At 43.5% G+C, this 23,482-nt stretch overlaps 1 protein-coding gene across 10 annotated transcripts in view; it reads left to right on the top strand.

The window, feature by feature from the left end:
• Positions 1 to 23,139, top strand: part of AHCYL2 (adenosylhomocysteinase like 2) — a 115,473-nt gene extending 92,334 nt beyond the window's left edge. For all 10 annotated transcript variants that reach the window (XM_040413455.1, XM_040413460.1, XM_040413452.1 and 7 more), the window contains exons 6-17: positions 6,031 to 6,125; positions 9,389 to 9,495; positions 9,618 to 9,734; positions 15,419 to 15,482; positions 16,305 to 16,393; positions 16,483 to 16,553; positions 17,598 to 17,692; positions 17,878 to 17,976; positions 18,833 to 18,901; positions 20,254 to 20,332; positions 20,839 to 20,959; positions 22,572 to 23,139. In XM_040413455.1, coding sequence (XP_040269389.1) covers positions 6,031 to 6,125; positions 9,389 to 9,495; positions 9,618 to 9,734; positions 15,419 to 15,482; positions 16,305 to 16,393; positions 16,483 to 16,553; positions 17,598 to 17,692; positions 17,878 to 17,976; positions 18,833 to 18,901; positions 20,254 to 20,332; positions 20,839 to 20,959; positions 22,572 to 22,578 — 1,013 coding nt within the window. In that variant the 3' untranslated portion in view covers positions 22,579 to 23,139. The remainder of the gene's footprint in view (positions 1 to 6,030; positions 6,126 to 9,388; positions 9,496 to 9,617; positions 9,735 to 15,418; positions 15,483 to 16,304; positions 16,394 to 16,482; positions 16,554 to 17,597; positions 17,693 to 17,877; positions 17,977 to 18,832; positions 18,902 to 20,253; positions 20,333 to 20,838; positions 20,960 to 22,571) is intronic.
• The last annotated feature ends 343 nt before the right edge of the window (positions 23,140 to 23,482 follow it).

The following is a 23,482-nucleotide window of genomic DNA, read 5'->3' as shown; positions in this document are numbered from 1 at the left end:
CGGATCGCCTGCCCTGTTATTGAGGCCGGGTGCCCGGTCTGTGATACTGCTGCCTATACTTATGTCTTACATTCATTGGTGGCGCAGTGGCGACAGCTCCTCCCCTCCTCCTCCCCTGCTATATCCCCATTGGTGGTAGTGGTGGTCGCGTCACAGTGGAGAGGGAGGGACTCCTTCCTTCTCCACTGTGCAGTGTGCTACTGAAGAGAACTTAGGCTGCGCAGGATCGCGGCGGTACAGTCGCAAATGGCGACAAGACTAAAAAGTCTTGTCGCCATCTGCAAATTTTAAGGTGCATTGGCGACCGTTTTGGTCGCCATCTGGAGTTCTGCATTAGTGACATTAACATTTAAAGGGTTTCTGTCACCTGAAAAATGGGTATTAAGCTGGCTGACATTAGCGATGTGCTAATATCAGCTGAACAGAACTATATTAGCGCCATCTCACTGCCTAAAGCCTTTACTGAGAAAAACAAGCTTTTATAATATGCTAATTATCCTCTAGGAGCCGGGGGGCGTTGTACCGGCTCCTATAGACTCCGTTTGCCCACCTCTTTTCACGCCCTTCTCTTGATTGACAGGGCCAGGCAGCGCTGCTCTCCTCCCGCCGGCTGTGTCGGCAGTGTAAATCTTGCGCCGTTTAGTATTAGGTGCAGTGAGCGAGGAATGCTGGCTTCCTGCCTGCTCCGAATACTGAACGGCGTGAGATTTACACTGCTGACACGGCCGGCGGGAGGAGAGCATCGCTGCCCTGGCCCTGTCAATCAAGAGAAGGGCGTGAAAAGAGGTGGGCAAGCGGAGTCTATAGGAGCAGGTACAATGCCCCCCGGCTCCTAGAGGATAATTAGCATATTATAAAAGCTTGTTTTTCTCAGTAAAAGCTTTAGGCAGTGAGATGGCGCTAATATAGTTATGTTCAGCCTACATTAGCACATCGCTAGTGTGATCAGCTTAATACCTGTTTTTCAGGTGACAGAAACCCTTTAACCACCTCCGGACCGCCTAACGCAGGATCGCGTTCCGGAGGTGGCAGCCCTGCGCAGAGTCACGCATATATGCGTCATCTCGCGATGGGCGAGATTTCCTGTGAACGCGCGCACACAGGCGCGCGCGCTCACAGGAACGGAAGGTAAGAGAGTTGATCTCCAGCCTGCCAGCGGCGATCGTTCGCTGGCAGGCTGGAGATGTGTTTTTTTTAACCCCTAACAGGTATATTAGACGCTGTTTTGATAACAGCGTCTAATATACCTGCTACCTGGTCCTCTGGTGGTCCCATTTGTTTGGATCGACCACCAGAGGACACAGGTAGCTCAGTAAAGTCCCACCAAGCACCACTACACTACACTACACCCCCCCCCCCCCCCCGTCACTTATTAACCCCTTATTAGCCCCTGATCACCCCTGATCACCCCATATAGACTCCCTGATCACCCCCCTGTCATTGATCACCCCCCTGTCATTGATTACCCCCCTGTAAAGCTCCATTCAGATGTCCGCATGATTTTTACGGATCCACTGATAGATGGATCGGATCCGCAAAACGCATCCGGACGTCTGAATGAAGCCTTACAGGGGCGTGATCAATGACTGTGGTTATCACCCCATATAGACTCCCTGATCACCCCCCCTGTCATTGATTACACCCCTGTCATTGATCAACCCCCTGTAAAGCTCCATTCAGACGTCCGCATGATTTTTACGGATCCACTGATGGATAGATCGGATCCGCAAAACGCATCCGGACGTCTGAATGAAGCCTTACAGGGGCGTGATCAATGACTGTGGTGATCACCCCATATAGACTCCCTGATCACCCCCCTGTAAAGCTCCATTCAGATGTCCGCATGATTTTTACGGATGCACTGATAGATGGATCCGATCCGCAAAACGCATCCGGACGTCTGAATGAAGCCTTACAGGGGCATGATCAATGACTGTGGTGATCACCCCATATAGACTCCCTGATCCCCCCCCTGTAAAGCTCCATTCAGATGTCCGCATGATTTTTACGGATGCACTGATAGATGGATCCGATCCGCAAAACGCATCCGGACGTCTGAATGAAGCCTTACAGGGGCATGATCAATGACTGTGGTGATCACCCCATATAGACTCCCTGATCACCCCCCTGTCATTGATCACCCCCCTGTAAAGCTCCATTCAGATGTCCGCATGATTTTTACGGATGCACTGATAGATGGATCCGATCCGCAAAACGCATCCGGACGTCTGAATGAAGCCTTACAGGGGCATGATCAATGACTGTGGTGATCACCCCATATAGACTCCCTGATCACCCCCCTGTCATTGATTACCCCCCTGTAAAGCTCCATTCAGATGTCCGCATGATTTTTACGGATGCACTGATAGATGGATCGGATCCGCAAAACGCATCCGGACGTCTGAATGAAGCCTTACAGGGGAGTGATCAATGACTGTGGTGATCACCCCATATAGACTCCCTGATCACCCCCCTGTCATTGATTACCCCCCTGTAAAGCTCCATTCAGATGTCCGCATGATTTTTACGGATGCACTGATAGATGGATCGGATCCGCAAAACGCATCCGGACGTCTGAATGAAGCCTTACAGGGGCGTGATCAATGACTGTGGTGATCACCCCATATAGACTCCCTGATCAACCCCCCTGTCATTGATCAACCCCCCTGTCATTGATCACCCCCCCTGTCATTGATCACCCCCCCTGTCATTGATCACCCCTCTGTAAGGCTCCATTCAGATATTTTTTTGGCCCAAGTTAGCAGAATTTTTTTTTTTTTTTTTTTTTTACAAAGTCTCATATTCCACTAACTTGTGTCAAAAAATAAAATCTCACATGAACTCACCATACCCCTCACGGAATCCAAATGCGTAAAATTTTTTAGACATTTATATTCCAGACTTCTTCTCACGCTTTAGGGCCCCTAGAATGCCAGGGCAGTATAAATACCCCACATGTGACCCCATTTCAGAAAGAAGACACCCCCAGGTATTCCGTGAGGGGCATATTGAGTCCATGAAAGATTGAAATTTTTGTCCCAAGTTAGCGGAACGGGAGACTTTGTGAGAAAAAAATTAATAAATCAATTTCCGTTAACTTGTGCCAAAAAAAAAAAAATTTCTATGAACTCGCCATGCCCCTCATTGAATACCTTGGGGTGTCTTCTTTCCAAAATGGGGTCACATGTGGGGTATTTATACTGCTCTGGCATTCTAGGGGCCCCAAAGCGTGAGAAGTCTGGTATCCAAATGTCTAAAAATGCCCTCCTAAAAGGAATTTGGGCACCTTTGCGCATCTAGGCTGCAAAAAAGTGTCACACATCTGGTATCGCCGTACTCAGGAGAAGTTGGGGAATGTGTTTTGGGGTGTCATTTTACATATACCCATGCTGGGTGAGAGAAATATCTTGGTCAAATGCCAACTTTGTATAAAAAAATGGGAAAAGTTGTCTTTTGCCAAGATATTTCTCTCACCCAGCATGGGTATATGTAAAATGACACCCCAAAACACATTCCCCAACTTCTCCTGAATACGGCGATACCACATGTGTGACACTTTTTTGCAGCCTAGGTGGGCAAAGGGGCCCATATTCCAAAGAGCACCTTTAGGATTTCACAGGTCATTTACCTACTTACCACACATTAGGGCCCCTGGAAAATGCCAGGGCAGTATAACTACCCCACAAGTGACCCCATTTTGGAAAGAAGACACCCCAAGGTATTCCGTGAGGGGCATGGCGAGTTCCTAGAATTTTTTATTTTTTGTCACAAGTTAGTGGAAAATGCTTATTTTTTTTTTTATTTTTTTTTCATACAAAGTCTCATATTCCACTAACTTGTGACAAAAAATAAAAAGTTCCATGAACTCACTATGCCCATCAGCGAATACCTTGGGGTCTCTTCTTTCCAAAATGGGGTCACTTGTGGGGTAGTTATACTGCCCTGGCATTCTAGGGGCCCAAATGTGTGGTAAGGAGTTTGAAATCAAATTCTGTAAAAAATGACCTGTGAAATCCGAAAGGTGCTCTTTTGAATATGGGCCCCTTTGCCCACCTAGGCTGCAAAAAAGTGTCACACATCTGGTATCTCCGTAATCGGGAGAAGTTGGGGAATGTGTTTTGGGGTGTCATTTTACATATACCCATGCTGGGTGAGAGAAATATCTTGGCAAAAGACAACTTTTCCCATTTTTTTTATACAAAGTTGGCATTTGACCAAGATATTTATCTCACCCAGCATGGGTATATGTAAAAAGACACCCCAAAACACATTCCTCAACTTCTCCTGAATACAGAGATACCAGATGTGTGACACTTTTTTGCAGCCTAGGTGGGCAAAGGGGCCCACATTCCAAAGAGCACCTTTCGGATTTCACAGGTCATTTACCTACTTACCACACATTTGGGCCCCTAGAATGCCAGGGCAGTATAACTACCCCACAAGTGACCCCATTTTGGAAAGAAGAGACCCCAAGGTATTCGCTGATGGGCATAGTGAGTTCATGGAAGTTTTTATTTTTTGTCACAAGTTTGTGGAATATGAGACTTTGTATGAAAAAAAAAAATAAAAAAAAAAAATCATCATTTTCCACTAACTTGTGACAAAAAATAAAAAATTCTAGGAACTCGCCATGCCCCTCACAGAATACCTTGGGGTGTCTTCTTTCCAAAATGGGGTCACTTGTGGGGTAGTTATACTGCCCTGGTATTCTAGGGGCCCAAATGTGTGGTAAGGAGTTTGAAATCAAATTCAGGAAAAAATGAGGAGTGAAATCCGAAAGGTGCTCTTTGGAATATGGGCCCCTTTGCCCACCTAGGCTGCAAAAAAGTGTCACACATCTGGTATCCCCGTACTCAGGAGAAGTTGAGGAATGTGTTTTGGGGTGTCTTTTTACATATACCCATGCTGGGTTAGATAAATATCTTGGTCAAATGCCAACTTTGTATAAAAAAATGGGAAAAGTTGTCTTTTGCCAAGATATTTCTCTCACCCAGCATGGGTATATATAAAATGACACCCCAAAACACATTCCCCACCTTCTCCTGAGTACGGAGATACCAGATGTGTGACACTTTTTTGCAGCCTAGGTGGGCAAAGGGGCCCATATTCCAAAGAGCACCTTTCGGATTTCACAGGTCATTTTTTACAGAATTTGATTTCAAACTCCTTACCACACATTTGGGCCCCTAGAATGCCAGGGCAGTATAACTACCCCACAAGTGACCCCATTTTAGAAAGAAGAGACCCCAAGGTATTCGCTGATGGGCATAGTGAGTTCATAGAACTTTTTATTTTTTGTCACAAGTTAGTGGAATATGAGACTTTGTAAGAAAAAAAAATAAAAAAAATAAATCATAATTTTCCGCTAACTTGTGACAAAAAATAAAAAGTTCTATGAACTCACTATGCCCATCAGCGAATACCTTAGGGTGTGTACTTTCAGAAATGGGGTCATTTGTGGGGTGTTTGTACTGTCTGGGCATTGTAGAACCTCAGGAAACATGACAGGTGCTCAGAAAGTCAGAGCTGCTTCAAAAAGCGGAAATTCACATTTTTGTACCATAGTTTGTAAACGCTATAACTTTTACCCAAACCATTTTTTTTTTACCCAAACATTTTTTTTTTATCAAAGACATGTAGAACTATAAATTTAGAGCAAAATTTCTATATGGATGTCGTTTTTTTTTGCAAAATTTTACAACTGAAAGTGAAAAATGTCATTTTTTTGCAAAAAAATCGTTAAATTTCGATTAATAACAAAAAAAGTAAAAATGTCAGCAGCAATGAAATACCACCAAATGAAAGCTCTATTAGTGAGAAGAAAAGGAGGTAAAATTCATTTGGGTGGTAAGTTGCATGACCGAGCAATAAACGGTGAAAGTAGTGTAGGTCAGAAGTGTAAAAAGTGGCCTGGTCTTTCAGGGTGTTTAAGCACTGGGGGCTGAAGTGGTTAAGAGTGGTAATGAACTGACACGATATGAAGGAGGGCAAAAATGTGTTGGTAATTTGTGAAACGTCTCCCATGTTCAGGTGTTCCAGTCTTCTCTTGGAAAGGGGAATCGGAAGATGACTTTTGGTGGTGCATTGACCGGTGTGTAAATGTGGAGGGTTGGCAGCCCAACATGGTGAGTCTTATGGAAGTTTTAATTCCTGTTCAGCCCCACTTAGTCAAGTGTCTAGGATAGTTATGTTGCTACCATTGAAGCATCATTGCCACCTATAGTTCCTATGGTTTACCATGAACAAACTCGTGGGCATTCTGTGTGGCACAGTGTGGTGTCTTTGTTCGTATTGCATTGTCAAAATGTCAGTCATAGAAGCAATGCTTCCAGGAGGAAAACATTGATAATATCCTTCAGTGGAGCATGCCACGTCTGAATGTTGGGGTATAGTAATGCCCCATGGACTACAGAAATCTAGGAGCTTATATGGAGCTGTAAGACGGCCATGTGCATGAGTCCTTTTAGTTAAAGGGGTTGTGTCACTTCAGCAAATGGAATTTATCATGTAGAGAAAGTTACTACAAGGCACTTACTAATGTATTGTGATTGTCCATATTTCTTCCTTTGCCGGCTGGATTCATTTTTCAATCACATTATACACTGCTCGTTTTCCATGGTTACGACCACCCTGTAATCCATCAGTGGTGGTTGTGTTTGCACACTATGGGAAAAAGCACTAGCCTATGTGCACTCCCACGGTCGTCCCGGCCACCAGAAGTGGCTGCGGCTTTTTCCTATAGTGTGCAAGCACGGCCACTGCTGATGGATTACAAGGTGGTCGTAACTAGTGATGAGTGACGCGAGCTTCAGATCCTAAGTCGCTTCTGTCAGAACTTCATTTGAATACTGTACGTAGATTTGTCTCAGTACAGTATTCACATGTATGGGCCCTAGCAAGTTGAAATGAGTTTGAGACTTTGGCGCTTGATTTTTAAACTTGAAAACATGGAAACGAGCAGTGTATAATGCGATGAAAAAAATTAAGCCAGCAAAGGAGGCAATATGGATAATAACAATACATTAGTAAGTGCCTTGTACTAACTTTCTCTACATGGTAAATGTCATTTGCTGAAGGAAGACGATCCCTTTATTAAAGGAGGGAGACAAAATCGAATAGGAAACTGGGATCTATGATGTTGCTGTAGTTCCACGTGCCCTCTTGAGCTCTAGGAGAGGCTGTTAACAAGATTTAACCCTTTTTATGCCGGTTCCATATATTGTCACCCCCATCTCTTCCTGTCTAGCTATAGTACATGTACACGCTACTGCCTTATCATTTGAGGACTTGCTATGGGCTGCTGCTGTCGCACAGTCCATCTTTTAATCATTATATTGGATATTACAAACATTATAGCTGCTTCCAGAAGGGTTGTGTCTGGCTAAGTAATGTGTCCCAGGAAACGTGAATGGGCTTTCAAGAAGCTGCAGTGTATGAGCTCGTTCTGGGAAGAAGAAGCCGGTATGTAGACCATTGATCATTGTGAGGACCTCACAATGGTCGTTACCAGGCTCTGCAGCGGAAGGAGGCAGAGATCTGCCAAGTAGGAGAAGTTGCTTGGATACACATTGGACAGAGGAGAAGTGTACAAGATGTGCTGCAGCATCTTAATCAGCTTAAGCAAAGATGGACAATGTACTATGGACTGTGGGAACTGCCAGATCAATTGAGATAGCAATTTGGAGGCTTTAGAGGCCTCCTTTAACACCTTACATGGATATTGACATAAAACAATGCAAAAGGGATCAGGAGCAATTATCTGGGCACACGGGATGCCTGGCTTTTATATCCTGCTGCTACGTAGTGCCATAATACCTTACTGCCGTGGGTACAATCTAGATAGCTGATCAGATAAACTCCTGCATGACAACCGCAGCATTTATGCCCCCTGTGAGTATATTGGACACTGTCAACGTACCACTGTGAATAGGTTTGACTGGCTCATTGGGCACAATATCTAATTACTTGGTTTACCATTAACAACCATAAGGTCACCAGGTATACATAGAAGATTTCAGGTGGCCGTTTTCTGTGTGACGTGTTGGTCTATTGATGGATGACAGAACAGAATGCTCCAAAATGCATTCCGTTCTGTTTTTATTTGCGTTCCCAGACTGGAGAGCAAACTGCAACATGTTGTAGTTTGCTTTCCGTCCTGGGATGCGGCGCAAGACGGATCCGGCATGACCCCCAATGCAAGTCAATGGGGACGGATGCGTTTTCTCTGCCACAATAGAAAACTGATCCGTCTTCTATTGACTTTCAATGGAGTTCATGACGGATCAGTCTTGGCATTGTTAAAGATATGTTAAAGATAATATAACTGGATCTGTATGCAGATGGTTGTATTATCAGTAGTGAAAGCGTTTTTGTTGAACCCTGCAGGATCCTAAATCTGCCTATTTGGCTGTCCCAGATCTGTAATGTGTAGCCAGCTTATGTTGAGAGGTTCCCTCCCTTTCCCTAGTAAACCCTCTTTCACACAAGCAAGATGGATTAGGTCCGGATGCGTTCAGGGAAACTCTCACCATTTTGCAAGCAAGTTCAGTCAGTTTCGTCTGCGATTGCGTTCAGTTGTCCATTTTTTTCCGCGCGAGTGCAATGCGTTTTGATGCGTTTTGCACTTGCTTTCGGTTGCAATGCGTTTTTCACTGAAGCCCCATTCACTTCTATGGGGCCAGGACTGCGTGAAAAACGCAGAATATAGAACCTGCTGCTTTTTCATGGAACGCAGAACTGATGTGTGAAAAACAACGCTCATGTACACAGACCCACTGACCTGAATGGATTTCAGGATTCAGTGCGGGTGCTGTGCGTTCACATCACACATTGCACCTGAGGAAAACTCGCTCGGGCCTAAGTAAAATCACCAATGAGCCATAATGGAGAGTCAAGTGAGGCATAAGTAAGAGGTTAGTTTGGAACTCCCGTTTTAGGGCTCATTCACACGACCATATGGTCGTCGTGTCAGTGTTGTGCTAAAAGTTTAACATAAACCTTTGTCTCAAACGAATCCAACCAGTAGTTGCCCCCTATCTTGGGGCAGAATTGGCGCTGAATCTCCCATTTGAAGCATTAAAAAAAACAAAAACAGTTCCATGTAAATCCCCATTTATTTTTATTTTTTTTAAGCTCTGGTCCACATCAAAAATCTTGAGCTGAAAATGCAGCTTTGTATTATACACCACTAATTCTTTTTTAAAAAAGGGGTTAAAAAGCTGATGTTTTTTGTGCTGGAAAAAACTTGCGAGTTCCACGCTGATGTTTTTTAAAATCCGTGTAGACTGTTTTTTGCTGTCTACGGAATTAGTAAATTTATCACACGCTACTGTTTTAACGCCAATACGTCATTTCCACGCAATGGTGAGCTAAGTTGTTGTTTCTGCAGATTCTCGATGACGGAGGAGACCTCACTCACTGGATATATAAGAAATATCCTAACATGTTCAAGAAAATAAAGGGCATTGTGGAGGAAAGTGTCACCGGGGTGCATCGGTGAGTAGGTGTGCTGTTATACAGGGTAGATTTAGTCGTTTTCACTGTTTTTTCATATTCTAGTTCAGTATGCCTACAGACTTTTGTATCAAACTGTTCTCGTGTTTCATTTTTGTTCACAGCCTGTACCAGTTATCTAAAGCTGGAAAGCTTTGTGTTCCTGCCATGAACGTCAATGACTCTGTCACCAAACAGAAATTTGACAATTTGTACTGCTGTCGCGAGTCCATCCTCGATGGGTAATGATTCATTTTGTAGTGTTTTTATTCATGTTTAAAGTGGGTTTCCAGGTGTTTTATGCTGATGACCTATCTTTAGGATGGTGTAACAATAGTAGTTAGGAGCAGCACTTGTGGGCCTTATAGACTTTTACCGGAATGCAGTAGCCTGTCCACGACCGCAGATCAGCAAACAAATACAGATGACGGCAGCATCTTCAGATGAATATTTATTCAGCGTACTTACATGACTATGTACAAAAAAGAGCAAGAAAATGTAACGTTTCGGCTACATAGGAGCCTTTCTCAAGCATTGTACTTATGTGAAAATGGTCATATTATATAGTGCATATCCCTCCTCCCCAAGTCTAGGGGACCAATAGAAAAATTTCATAACACCCACTAATTTAGAACAGTCCAATAAAAACATTCTCCTGTGATCACCATTAGTGAAAACCCGTGTTACCTCATTGTCAATGGCGACTGCTGGAGCTTCATCATCAAACACATTGATTCCCTGTATATCATGTTCGCGTCTCTCAGTTCGCACTGCGCATGTCTGAGGGACGTCATCTGTAGCTGCCTCACCCTAGACTATCTCCATCACTCATGTCACCTGACTTGAGCCCGATCACATGGTCGCGCAGCTCACCTCCGCCCGGCCCAGAGGAGGGAGCGTCGCCATTACCATGGAGACCCGCTCCACTGCGCAGCACAACTGTGAATAGCACTGTTATGCAGCTCATAGTGATCACCCTCAGTCACTCAAGGGATATATATCTAAAGATAACAGCAATCAATAGGTCATTAAATCTCCCTCTATAGTTAACACTAAGATCTCCGTGTTTGATGTAGCTCCAACGTCATCCATTTCCACCATCTGTGAAAACATAACATTATGCAATTATATACAGTATCATAAAAACAACCCTAGCTCAACAGTGATGGGACATAGATCTCAGAGCTAATCAATACCAAGCACATTGAATTCAATGTACAGTCCATGAGGTTGTAATGATCTCAGAGAGGTGAGCTGCACGATCATGTGATGGAGATAGTCTAGGCCGAGGCAGCTACAGATGACGTCCCTCAGACATGCGCAGTGCGAACTGAGAGACGCGAACATGATATACAGGGAATCCATGTGTTTGAAGCTACAGCGGTCGCCATTGACCATGAGGTAACATGGGTTTTCACTAATTAATATAAAGGAGGAGGCGATGATTATTGGTGATCACAGGAGAATGTTTTTATTGGATGGTTTTTAATTAGTGGGTGTTATGAAATTTCTCTATTGGTCCCCTAGACTTGGGGAGGAGGGATATGCACTATATAATATGATTTTCCCTTAAGTACAATGCTTGAAAAAGGCTCCTATGCAGCCGAAACGTTGCATTTTCTTGCTCTTTTTTTTTTTTGTACATATTCATGTAAGTACGCTGAATAAATATTCATCTGGAGATACTACCGTCATCTGTATTTGATTGCTATTCTTAGGATAGGTCATCCGTATCTGATCAGTGGGGGTCCGACACCCTTTACCCCCACCAGTCAGCTGTTTGAAGATGCTCCGGTGCTCCAGCAGCCTAGCAAGCACCGCCCCATCCACTGGCTAGCGGCTGTGTTTGGTATTGCAGCTCAGCCCCATTCACTTGATCGCAACTGAGGTGCGCCTAGGCCACCTCGCCTCGTGCCAACAAGCCTCCAATGAATACAGGGAAAGTCGGCTCCACTGATTAAGAACAGCCTATGAGAAAGATGGGCCTGCTTTCCTTGAATTCATTGGAGGCCTGTTGACACAAGGAGAGGAGTCATTATAGAGTAGGGTCCCATCTAAAAGAGGTTGCCTTGCCGTGGGCACAAATGATTTTGATCTAAATAGATTTCATAAGTACCTACGGTAATTCATTTACATACTGAGTATAGCATTATTTCATATATTCAGTGTTTGCCGAGTGTTATTGCATTGGGTTTGGTAGAGGCAGTGACACGATCCAAAAACGGGGCTTACCTGTGTTTCATTTTCCATCCAGAAATGGAAGCCAACTTTTACAGAGTAGATAAAAGCAGAAAATAAATCCTGTTTGTCAGAACACTACCAACACAAACAATGGTCATGGGCCACTACATATGACCCTGGACACACAGCAGTGTCATTCTACCCCGTCTACTACTCTCTGGCTCTCCATAGACAAGACAGCACAGACCTCTCCCCTTCGCTCTCACCCTGTCGCACAAGTTGGCCCAAATCATGTCACCATGCTGTTATTTTAATGAAAGTGGGTTTTTACCTGCAGAAATCTGTTAGTTATTTTTTTGGACAATGACTTCACACCCTGGTGTTATACAAGTAAGTTGGCAATGGTAGTTACGTGTCCTGTTGGGCATCGCTGGTAGTATAAATTGTGAAGAGTGGGTGACAGACTCCCTTTAAAATTGTGAAATCACACAAACGGTCCATGTTCATGTAGTCTGTCTACAGATAGTAACAGAAGAATGTGTCACATACCGCATGTTCCTATAGATAAATCACCTAATTGTATACATTTGTGGTTGTGGTGAAGACATTGTGCCTGATCAGGGAGTGGTATACGATTTCCTCTCTGTAATTGCACTTCATTTGCACAGTTAGGAAATGGAAAATAGAGCAAGTAGATTTACTTGCAGTTTGTTTGATCTGTATCCTTGTGTAAAGCAGTCTTGATTAATAAGTAACTTGAAAAAGGCATCTTGTAAACCTGGGGGTTGGCTGTCCTCCTATTTTACGGGTCCATTGTTCTTCTGTAAATGTTTGCTTCATGTAGATACACAAATCAGTGACTTTGCCTGATAATGGTAGTTATGGGGAAAGCCAAGGACATTTCCACCTTTACAGCACCACAGCCAATGGTGGTTGTGGGGAAAGCCAAGGACATTTCCACCTACACAGCACCACAGCCAATGGTGGTTGTGGGGAAAGCCAAGGACATTTCCACCTACACAGCACCACAGCCAATGGTGGTTGTGGGGAAAGCCAAGGCCGTTTCCACCTACACAGCACCACAGCCAATGGTGGTTGTGGGGAAAGCCAAGGTCGTTTCCACCTACACAGCACCACAGCCAATGGTGGTTGTGGGCAAAGCCAAGGACGTTTCCACCTACACAGCACCACAGCCAATGGTGGTTGTGGGCAAAGCCAAGGACGTTTCCACCTACACAGCACCACAGCCAATGGTGGTTGTGGGCAAAGCCAAGGACGTTTCCACCTATACAGCACCACAGCCAATGGTGGTTGTGGGGAAAGCCGAGGACATTTTCACCTACACAGTACCATTACCATGCAAGAGCTGTCACGTGACATCACATGCTAGAGAAGTTCTTTCATTGTAATGATCAATACTATTTACAGAATTGAACTAAATATGGCTGCTCTAAATAACATAAAGGCAAAGTATTTTACAAGCCAAAACTTTAGTGGCTTGCCCTTGCTTAGAGATTGCCATCACTATATTACTCTGCATAAAGATGGTATTTGTGAAAGCTTATTCATAGTCTAGATTGGAGGACAGATGTAACATGTTGGTTAGACCATCCAAAATTCTAAAAATGAATGTGATTTTGCATTAATGTGTATCTAATGTTCCTGCTAATTACCCATCATGATACCCTGACAGGTCCGTGTTATTAAGTGTTTTCCCCATAATATCACAATTCTGCAGCAATCTTTCTAAGAACTCTGTCCTGTTCTTCTGTTCCCCACTACAGATTTAACCATGTCTACACTCACTGATAATATTTACAGTCAGCACTGTCAATGTTAGACTAAGTTTGCACCCTTTGGCAAGGGAAATGGTTATTTTTAGAACTCCCATAGTGGTGAACAGAGTGGCTGTGCTTGCGCAGTGTGCTGTACTTCACTCTGGAGAGCTTGTTCTGGGGATAGGTGCAGGTCCAGAGGTGGGACCTGCATTTATGTATCTGACGTAGAAACATAGAATGTGTCGGCAGATAAGAACCATCTAGTCTGCCCAATATACTGAATACTATGACTAGCCCTTGGCCCTATCTTATATGAAGGATGGCCTTATGCCTATCCCATGCATGCTTAAACTCCTTCACTGTATTTGCAGCTACCACTTCTGCAGGAAGGCTATTCCATGCATCCACTACTCTCTCAGTAAAGTAATACTTCCTGATATTACTTTTAAACCTTTGCCCCTCTAATTTAAAATGATGTCCTCTTGTGGCAGTTTTTCTTTTAAATATTCTCTCCTCTTTTACCTTGTTGATTCCCTTTATGTATCCTGGCATATCCTAGCAATATGTTATCAGTGTCCTAAATGAGCCAGGCCCTTTACACTTCTATGTTGTTGTTACTCCACTTTCTATGTCACCACTTTAAAAGAAGGACTAAGGGTCCATTCACACGTTCGTAAGTGTTTTGCGGATCTGCAAATTGCGGATCCGCAAAACACGGACACCTGCAATGTGCGATCCGAAAAAACGGATGCGGATCCAGGAAATTTGGATTTGCATCCGTTCCAGCCCCATTGAAAGTGAATGGGTCCGCAAATTGCGGAACGAATGCGGACCCAAATTACGGACGTGTGAATGGACCCTTAGGCTACTTTCACATCTGCGTTTTTGCCTGATCTGGCAGGATTTAGCAAAAAAATGCTTCTGTTAGGACAATACAACCGTCTTCATCCATTATGAATGGATCTGGTTGTATTATCTCTAAAATGGCTATGACTGATCAGGCACTAAAACCGCCGTATCTGTTTTATTTTGGGTCAAAGAAAACAGATCCGTCCCCATTGACTTACGTTGTATGTCATGCTGGATCCATCTTGCTCTGCATCCCACGCTGAACAGAAAAACACTGCATGCTGCGGCTTGCTCTCCGGTACGGGAACGCAACCAAACGGAACGCATTGCATTTTGGAGCATTCCGTTCTGTTCAGTTTTGTCCCCATTGACAATGAATGGGGACAAAACGGAAGCGTTTTCCTTCAGCAGAGGATCTCAATACCTGAAAGGAAAAACGTAGATGTGAAATTAACTTTCAAGACTGAAGTGGAGAAAAATTGCTAATGCTAAATGTCTCAAACCTTTTCAGCAAATAAGCCCAAAAGTTCACAAAGCCCTTTTTGAAGGCTGTATTCTGGAGTGCAGGGCTTGATAAATCCCCCCCTCCCTGCCCACAGAGTTGCCTGTCCTGTTTCTGTTACTGTGGTTGGGATCTGCGCAGGCGGCAGAGCAATGCAAACTACGCTGCTTCCGTAACTCCTGAATCGCTGTGCTCCCATTCACTCCTATGGAAGCTAAGGAAACAGAGTAGCGCAACCAGCACAGATGATTCCATAACTGGTTGCTCCCAGCTGACCCTTACTGTGATTATTCCCATCTCAACCATGAAAGGCTAAGATGGGAATACCTCTATAAATGAGTATTCCCACCATGAATATTTGAGCTAGCCACATATTTGGGATACACACCCATGTGCAGAATGAATGGAGAGGTGGCACATTGCTCGTTCCCAATCATTGCCCAACATTCTTATGAAAGCCTTCTGTCCGATCATTGGCCCATGGGAAGGGGTATTAATATTTAGTTAATAATTTGGTGTAAGGCTAATCTCAGGTGACGTAATGAGACTCTATGTGCATTGTGAGGTTGTGGCACAGTTCTTGAAAGACTAAAAGAAAATTACATTTATTTTCCAGTCTGAAACGAACAACAGACATGATGTTTGGGGGCAAGCAGGTAGTGGTGTGTGGCTATGGTGAGGTAAGTACCTTAGCCGGGTCTCTTCTATTGTAAGCGGGGAGGGTTTACATATTACGCTCTCATCACTGAACCTAGTATTTAGGTACAATTAGTCATTTGTTTTTAATCATAGCTTTAGATCTACCCAAACTAAAGGTACTATTACACCAGCAGATGTAATACAAATCAGGATAAACTATCGAAGATGTAGTGACTCATTAACAACGGACATTTTGCTTATTATACACAGGGATCAGCAACCTCCGACACTCCAGCTGTTCAGAAACTACAACTCCCAGAGTGCTTCATGTTTGCAGCAGTTTGACAGCAGCTGGTGTGCCAAAGGTTGCGGATCCCTGACATAGATAATTGTTCATACTTGCGGCTGTTACTTGTCCGCTTTTAAATCATTCCTTGTTATTACATGTAAAGATGGGGGACAGATGCTTTGTCAAAAGGTAGGAGATCGTTAGCGAGTAGACGACTCCATGTTATATGAACAGATCTATTAACAAGGAATAATAGTTTTTTTTAGCAGCTGAAAGATCACGATGGACAGGAAATGAGCAATTTGTCGCTAGTGTTTGAATCGTTCATAGTTATTACATCACATGATTCTCGTTAATTGTTGCTCAGATGCACGAGAATCTGTACGATATTCGCTCTGCCTAAGTTAACAGTATAGAGGTGCTGAGGAGTGCAGCAGTCAGACATGCTCAATATGTGTGCCAAGAATTCTCCATAGCGTCAGATCTGTTTAGTATCAGAATAACGTCCCATTGCTCCGTACACAGTAGCCATGTTTCGTGTTCTGCTGGAAACTGACGCAGCTCTTTTCTTTAGGTTGGTAAGGGATGTTGTGCTGCTCTTAAGGCCATGGGATCCATTGTGTATGTGACAGAAATTGATCCAATCTGTGCCCTGCAGGCTTGGTATGTACAAGATAAAAATGTCCAGAAATTTAAAAAATCTGCATTTTTGAGTGATTGCATGTTTGTAAGGTAATATGCTTCATCCTCAGCATGGATGGCTTCAGGCTTGTCAAGCTCAATGAGGTGATCAGACAAGTGGATATTGTCATCACGTGCACAGGTAGGATATGTAGGAGCTGGCGTATTATCCATGCTTTCCTTCCACCAGATTCTCTGGAGCGAACATGCCCATTCATTATGGTCCTTGTCAATGATTGCATGTTTACCCGGTATTTACCTTGGGATGCTAACAGTCCTCCAGTGCTCATATCAGGGGAGCTGGAGGGGTGAAGATTGGGGTTAAGTCCAAGTGCGCTGGAGTGAGATGCAGCAAATTCTTATTAAAGGGAACCTGTCACTATGAAAATACAGTGTAATCTGCAGGCAGCATGTTAGAGCAGGAGAAGCGGAGCAGACTGATGTATAGTTTGATGGGAAAAGATTTTGTAAAAGTTGTAATTTATTCATTTAAACCTCTTCTCTTTCTATACTTAGGAGTCATGTGGGAGGTCTTATCAGTGATTGACATATAACTCATACAGGGAAGGCTGTCAATCACTGATAGGAGTCATGTGGGCGGTCCCATCAGTGATTGACATTTAACTCATAAAGGGAGGCTGTCAATCACTGATGGGACCTCCCACATGACTCCTATCAGTGATTGACATATAACTCATACAGGGAAGGCTGTCAATCACTAATAGGACCGCCCACATGACTCCTAAGCATAGATAGAGCTAAGGTTTAAATAAATAAACTACAAGTTTTACAAAATAGTTTCCCCCAAAGCTAGATCAGTCTGCTCAGCCCCTCCTGCTCCTGCACATTGCAGTGCATGTTCATGGTGACATTTTCTCTGGCACCCCCCATAGTGTGTAAAGGGCCCTGATGGTGATCAAGCACTGCGACCTCTGAAATACAATGCAGAAATATGTTTAAAAAAATATATTCACAGCCAAGCTACAGAATCTAAAACCATAAAAAAGACTAGAGCTTCTTGGGCAGAGTTGTATGCAGCTCAGGAAATGATGGGTAACCTCTTTTTGAATGTAGATCTACTTGCACTGGCTACAACAATAATTCCCCATAAAATGGATTATCTACACTGTGTGAGGCTTAAATTTACAAGTGTAACTAAGCGTAACCTGTAATGTGCATCCATTAGGGAACAAGAATGTGGTGACTAGAGAACACCTGGATCGTATGAAGAACGGCTGCATTGTCTGCAACATGGGGCACTCCAATACTGAGATAGATGTGGTAAGTAGCCATCAGTACTCTGGGGCTGACCTATTGAATAACCAAACAAAGGCGCTCATGTGCCAAAAGGGTGATGGTGTAGGATCAGTTGTGTGATGACTCCTATGTCTTATATTTACTTTCACAAGAAATTAGGAATTATTTTAAAGAATCTTATTGTGTATGCTTCTCTTTGGTCTTCGCAGGCGAGCCTGCGCACTCCTGAACTGACATGGGAACGAGTGCGCTCTCAAGTTGACCATGTCATCTGGCCTGATGGCAAGAGGATTGTTCTTCTGGCTGAGGTATTAGAAACTGTAGTTATTTCATCACACACAACGCACACACTGACTGTATAAAAATGCAGTGTCCGTAACCTACAAGGGACCTGGACTACAGTGTCAAATATAAAGGGACACTTCTTGCCTGCACGGGAAAGCTTATTTCTAAGGTTATGTTCACATCATCGGTGAACTGTATCTGGTAGAGAACCGCTTGCTAGAGTTCACTAGATTCAACAGATCACCGCCGAATCCCTATTGACTATAATGGGATTCGTCTGCTTTCCAGCATAAATACCAGCTTTCGGCCAGACCGAAAACGCTGAATGCAGTAGTTTTTGATCTGGCCGACAGCTGGCATTTGTTACAGATCAGGCAACCGGAACATCTTGATGGAGATGTGAACACGGCTTTAGGTGTTGGTTACCTTGTATTCCAGCCTGAAGCATTTATCCCCTATCCACTGGATTGGTGAGAAACACTAGACCAGTGACACATGCACTCTGCCACTCCATTCAAAGTCTATAGCCCTGACCGAAACAGCTGAGCACAGCACTTGGTTGTTTCCGTCAGTGCCATAGACTGTAAATGGAGCTGCAGGGTGAATACTTGACTGCTGCTCCATTCGAATACTGGTGATCAGTAGAGGGCACCAGTGATCGGACCAACTGTCTAGCATTATGACCGATCTTGTATATAGGAATGCTTTAGACCAGAAAACCCCTTTTAATGACTGCAACTGTGATCTGTCTCCCATTCCTGTGACTTCTCTTAAAAAATAAATTAAAAATTAAATGTTTTTTTTTTATGTGACTGATCACTGAACAGGTTAGACATGTAAACTAGATGTTAATGAATTTTTCTGTCATTTTTCTCATAGGGACGACTGCTTAACCTGAGCTGTTCTACTGTTCCCACTTTTGTGCTATCCATTACTGCCACAACTCAGGTCAGTATTTCACACTTACAGAATTATATCTCCTGCTGTCTGTCAGGTATTAAGGCCTGTTTCACACTTGTGGTGTTAATTCCGGTATGGAGATCAGCAAGGGATCTCAATACCAGAATTAAAAGAATCTGTTTTAATTTTGCACACCAGGATGTATCTGTTCCGTTAGAATGCGGTTGTACGAAATCAAATTGACTTACATTGTGTTTAGTGACGGATCAGTTTTTTCCCCTGTTTTTATGACCGGAGACAAAACCAGCTTGCAGCGGTTTTGTGTCTGGTCAGAAAACGGAATGCTGACAGAACAGAAGACATCCTGATTCCTCCTGAACAGATCTCTTTCTGTTCAGAATGCATGAGGACTAAACGGAACGTTGTTTTCCCCGTATTGAGATCCTCTGCCGGATCTCAATACCGGAAAACAACCTCACAAGTGTGAAACAGGCCTAAGATGTTTATTATGAAGCTCTTGAGTCACGTGACAAGCATATGTTATTTAGTTAGCTTCTGTCTTTATTTTCAAGAGTCATTTGGTCAGGCAGCAGTAGAGGACTGAACTAAGATACCCGCTTCACAGCCCTAAAAATACCATACCCTCTTACGGATCGCTCCACTACAAAACCTAAATGGATGAATGCAATTGTCACAGCATAAATGGTCCCCAGGCCTCTACTTCTCACAATAACGTCTAGCTTCAAGTTATTTCAAATTGGCATACTTAAAGGGATTCTGTCTTGACATTTTAGGCCTATAACCTAAACATATGGGCCAGGTCCGTCCAAATAGCATGAATCCGAAACTGTACTTATTAAATGTGCCTGTGGCTCTATTAGCACATAAAACAGGTTTTTATAACCTGTCATTCACCTACCTAAGGTGCCCAAAGGGACGTCTCTTCATACAGGGTGCCCGGCTGCAGCCATCTCTGTCTGGTGCCCAGCGCCGCCTTCCCAGTTGAAATCGCCGCCTTCCTCACCTCAGCCCCGCCTCCGCAATCGTCTGGTCCCTCTGCCAGATCGTGCGCACTAGGCATAACCTGAGGGAGCGGACGGAGGCGGGACTGAGGTGAGGAAGGCGGAAATTTCAACTGGGAAGGCGGCGCTGGGCACCAGACAGAGATGGCTGCAGCCGGGCACCCTGTATGAAGCGACGTCCCCTTGGGCACCTTAGGTAGGTGAATGACAGGTTCACATTTAATAAGTACAGTTTCGGATTCATGCTATTTGGACGGACCTGGCCCATATGTTTAGGTTACAGGCCTAAAATGTCATGACAGAATCCCTTTAAAATGGCATTCTTACAACACTGTACTACGGATCTGAGCATTGACCAACGTATCTGCCCCATAATAGGCACTCGCACTCATAGAACTCTACAATGCTCCTGAGGGGCGATACAAGCAGGATGTCTACCTTTTGCCTAAGAAAATGGGTGAGTGTTCCACAACAAAAGCTACTTTTTGGGTTGATGCAGCTGCATTTAATAAAACCATTGGCTTTAAATATAGTAAAAGATCATTTGGAAATTCAAAGTGTTGTGCCAAGTTTTGAAGTCATCCCTATCCACAGGATAGGGGATAACTTGCGGATAGATGGGACCCCTACTAATCCAAGGACATGGGAATGGGACCCCCATTTTCAATGGAGCAGCAGGTCGCACATTCATCCTCTACTGAACTGCCAGAGATAGCAGAGTACAGTGCTCTCTTTCTGGTGGTTCCATAGAGAATGAATGGAGTGGCAGGGCACATGCTCTGTCTGCCGCTCCATCAGGAAGCGGAAACAGGACAACATTCTCAGGATCTGTGTGGGTCCCATTGGTCGAACCCCCCCCAATCAGTTAGTTATACCTTATCGTGTGGATATGGGATAACTTCATAACTTGGCAAAAGCCATTTCAGTCTTTGCATTCATTTACTGGATGTTTTGCTGTTTTAGATGAATATGTGGCAAGCCTCCATCTGCCCACATTTGATGCCCACCTGACTGAACTTTCTGATGAGCAGGCCAAATATCTGGGTCTCAACAAGAATGGTCCTTTTAAACCAAACTACTACAGGTATGTGCAGGTTTCCCACAAACCAAAGTCCTTTAGTTATAACTGGTGTCACACGTAGGATACATTTGTATAGAAATGGATGTCCCCAGGGCCATGGCTCATCTGTACTTCCTAGAACAGTACTGAAAATGTGGGGTGGGGGCAAGTAGCACTTGTCAGTCAAAGCAGACTCCTCAAAAGGAGGATGGTTTGATTTTATCGGATCAAGTGAAGCTTGTCCCTCTGGATTATTTTAACTTCACTACATTTCTTAAAACGTACCATATTTTTAGTGACCATCTATGATTAATGTACATGGTTTATTGCTTGTTTTAATGTTCATTAAGAAATGTAATGAAATAAAGTAAATAATCCAGGGAGACATGATCTTCACTTGATCAGATTTTTCTTTTGGAGGTGCTTCTGGTTTGGCTAACGCAAGCTAATTAGCGGCTCTTCGCCAACATGTCTTAATGTTTAGCTGACCTAAATCTAAATTTCAGAGAGCAGATTGCAATAAATTCATGTATAATTGTAAGCTTTTTACATAGTTTTTTTACGTTTTGCATTTTATTTTATTCCTTTTGTTGTAATTTTATTTTTATTTTTTTAAACTCACTTTTTCAAGTGTTCTAGGGAAGCCTATGGGAAAAATTGCATACAAAATGCTTTGCCTACAGTAAACTGCTTTTTAAGAAGGACCCAAGAAAGAAAAAAAAAAAAAGCCAGAAAACTTCTACAAACAAAGCATTGTTTGTAGTTAGTTTTATTTTTAACACTTGACTTTCTGCTAACATCTAGTTGCTGTCAAAATGAATAGAGCAGCCGCTTAAGTACAGTTATCAGCTGTCTCCGGAACTCCCATAGCATGCTCAACCGCAGCTCCGTTCATTTTGGGGGGCTCCATGGGGTACAGGGTTTACGGTCTTTGCGATAGCTGAAAGTGGTAGAACCCCCACCAATCCACCAGTTATCCCCTGTCTTGTGGATGGGGGATAACTTCACATAAGTTGAATACTCCTTTTAACTTTCTCAGTCAGGCCATCACTGCGGCCAGGGAAAGGCCTACCTTTAGTGGTTCAATTAGAGCTTTACTGTAAGTGCAATGCTCTTCTGTGGACATCTTTACCTAGGCCTTTCAAGAGAAAAAAATAGCTGTCATAAAAAGAGTACACTTATAATGATCACCTTGCTGATAACATTTCTCCTCACAGCAGCAGTAAACTGATAATGTGTTACCTAGTTATATAGGAGAACTTATCTGTACTGATTGCTACAGAAGAACAATATGTATGTCATTTTCAATGTCGCAGTACTGACGAAATGGAAAAAAAAAAATCCCCTTTATGATGATAGTGTCACTTTAAACTGTAGGGCATTTAATTTCCCAAAGGGCCCTCAGAAAATGAGTTTGGTTCCTAAGGGCTCCACTTCTCCTTAGTGCTCGTCTTGAGAAGTCCCTCATGACTTTCTATCTAGCCTTTTAACAACTTGCTTTTATACGCATTTGCTTTAGGATCAGTTCCGAATCGTGTTTTCCTGGTATACCTCTATCAGCAGGTTACTGGTAACCACCTGAAAATCGAGCCGTCCGCAGCAAGAATCTCCATCAATGCCTTCTTCTCTCTTTTAGGTATTGAGTGCATATGAAGACTGCACACCAGAAGCTGTTGGAAGATGAGAAGATTCTGGATTAAATCAAATGAAATATGAAGCCTTTTGCAGCCACTGTACAGCCAGCTCTTACTACAAGACTTGGACTTTCTGCCATATTAGCAAACATTCTACTAGGGTATTTATTAAAGTGAAGATGCCTAGAATATACGGTCTGTGCGAATCCACAGATTGTTTTTTGGGGGGGGCTTGTTCTTAGGTCTCTGACAAGTCCCTCCAGATTTATGCTGTACTTATCCGTTAACACTGCTCATCCCAGCAGCACATGGGAAGGGGAACAAGTTAACAAGCGTGAATCCTGCAAATTATTTTGCATTAACTTGCATTTTTATTTTCTCTTTTAATATTGATGATTCTGAAGGATGTGAAGAGCGGATGTCTTAATGAAAACTGTAAAGTGACTTAAATCCTATTTTAATGTGGTTTTTAACAGTGATAGTTTGTGTTTTAATTTCCCCTTGTCAGGTAGTGGAGATGGTATAATTATTTTTGGCCTTCACCTCTTAAGGATGTATTCCCATGTCAGACATTGGTGGCATATCACTAAGATATGACACCAATGTCAGATAGTTGCAGATGCCACCTCGGAGACCCCTTAGAGCGCTGGCTCTGCTATTTCCAGCAAAATGAAGAGGTGGCGCTCTGTCCATTCACTGCTATGGGGCTCCTCAAAAAGCCAAGCATGTTCGCTTGGCTATTTTAAGAAAGTGAGTAGAGAGCTCTGGCATGGTATGCTCTCCTTCACTTTGGGGGGTTCGTTCTCGGGGTCCGCTCCTATCTGACATTGGTGGAATATCCTAGCAGTATGCCTCCAATGTATGAGATGGGTATAACCCTTTAAGCTACTGTAATGGCTCCACAAAAGTGACA

Source organism: Bufo bufo, chromosome 1 (assembly GCF_905171765.1).
Source record: "Bufo bufo chromosome 1, aBufBuf1.1, whole genome shotgun sequence".
In the NCBI taxonomy this organism is placed as follows: Eukaryota; Metazoa; Chordata; class Amphibia; order Anura; family Bufonidae; genus Bufo; species Bufo bufo.
This window is presented reverse-complemented; position numbering and strand designations above follow the sequence as displayed.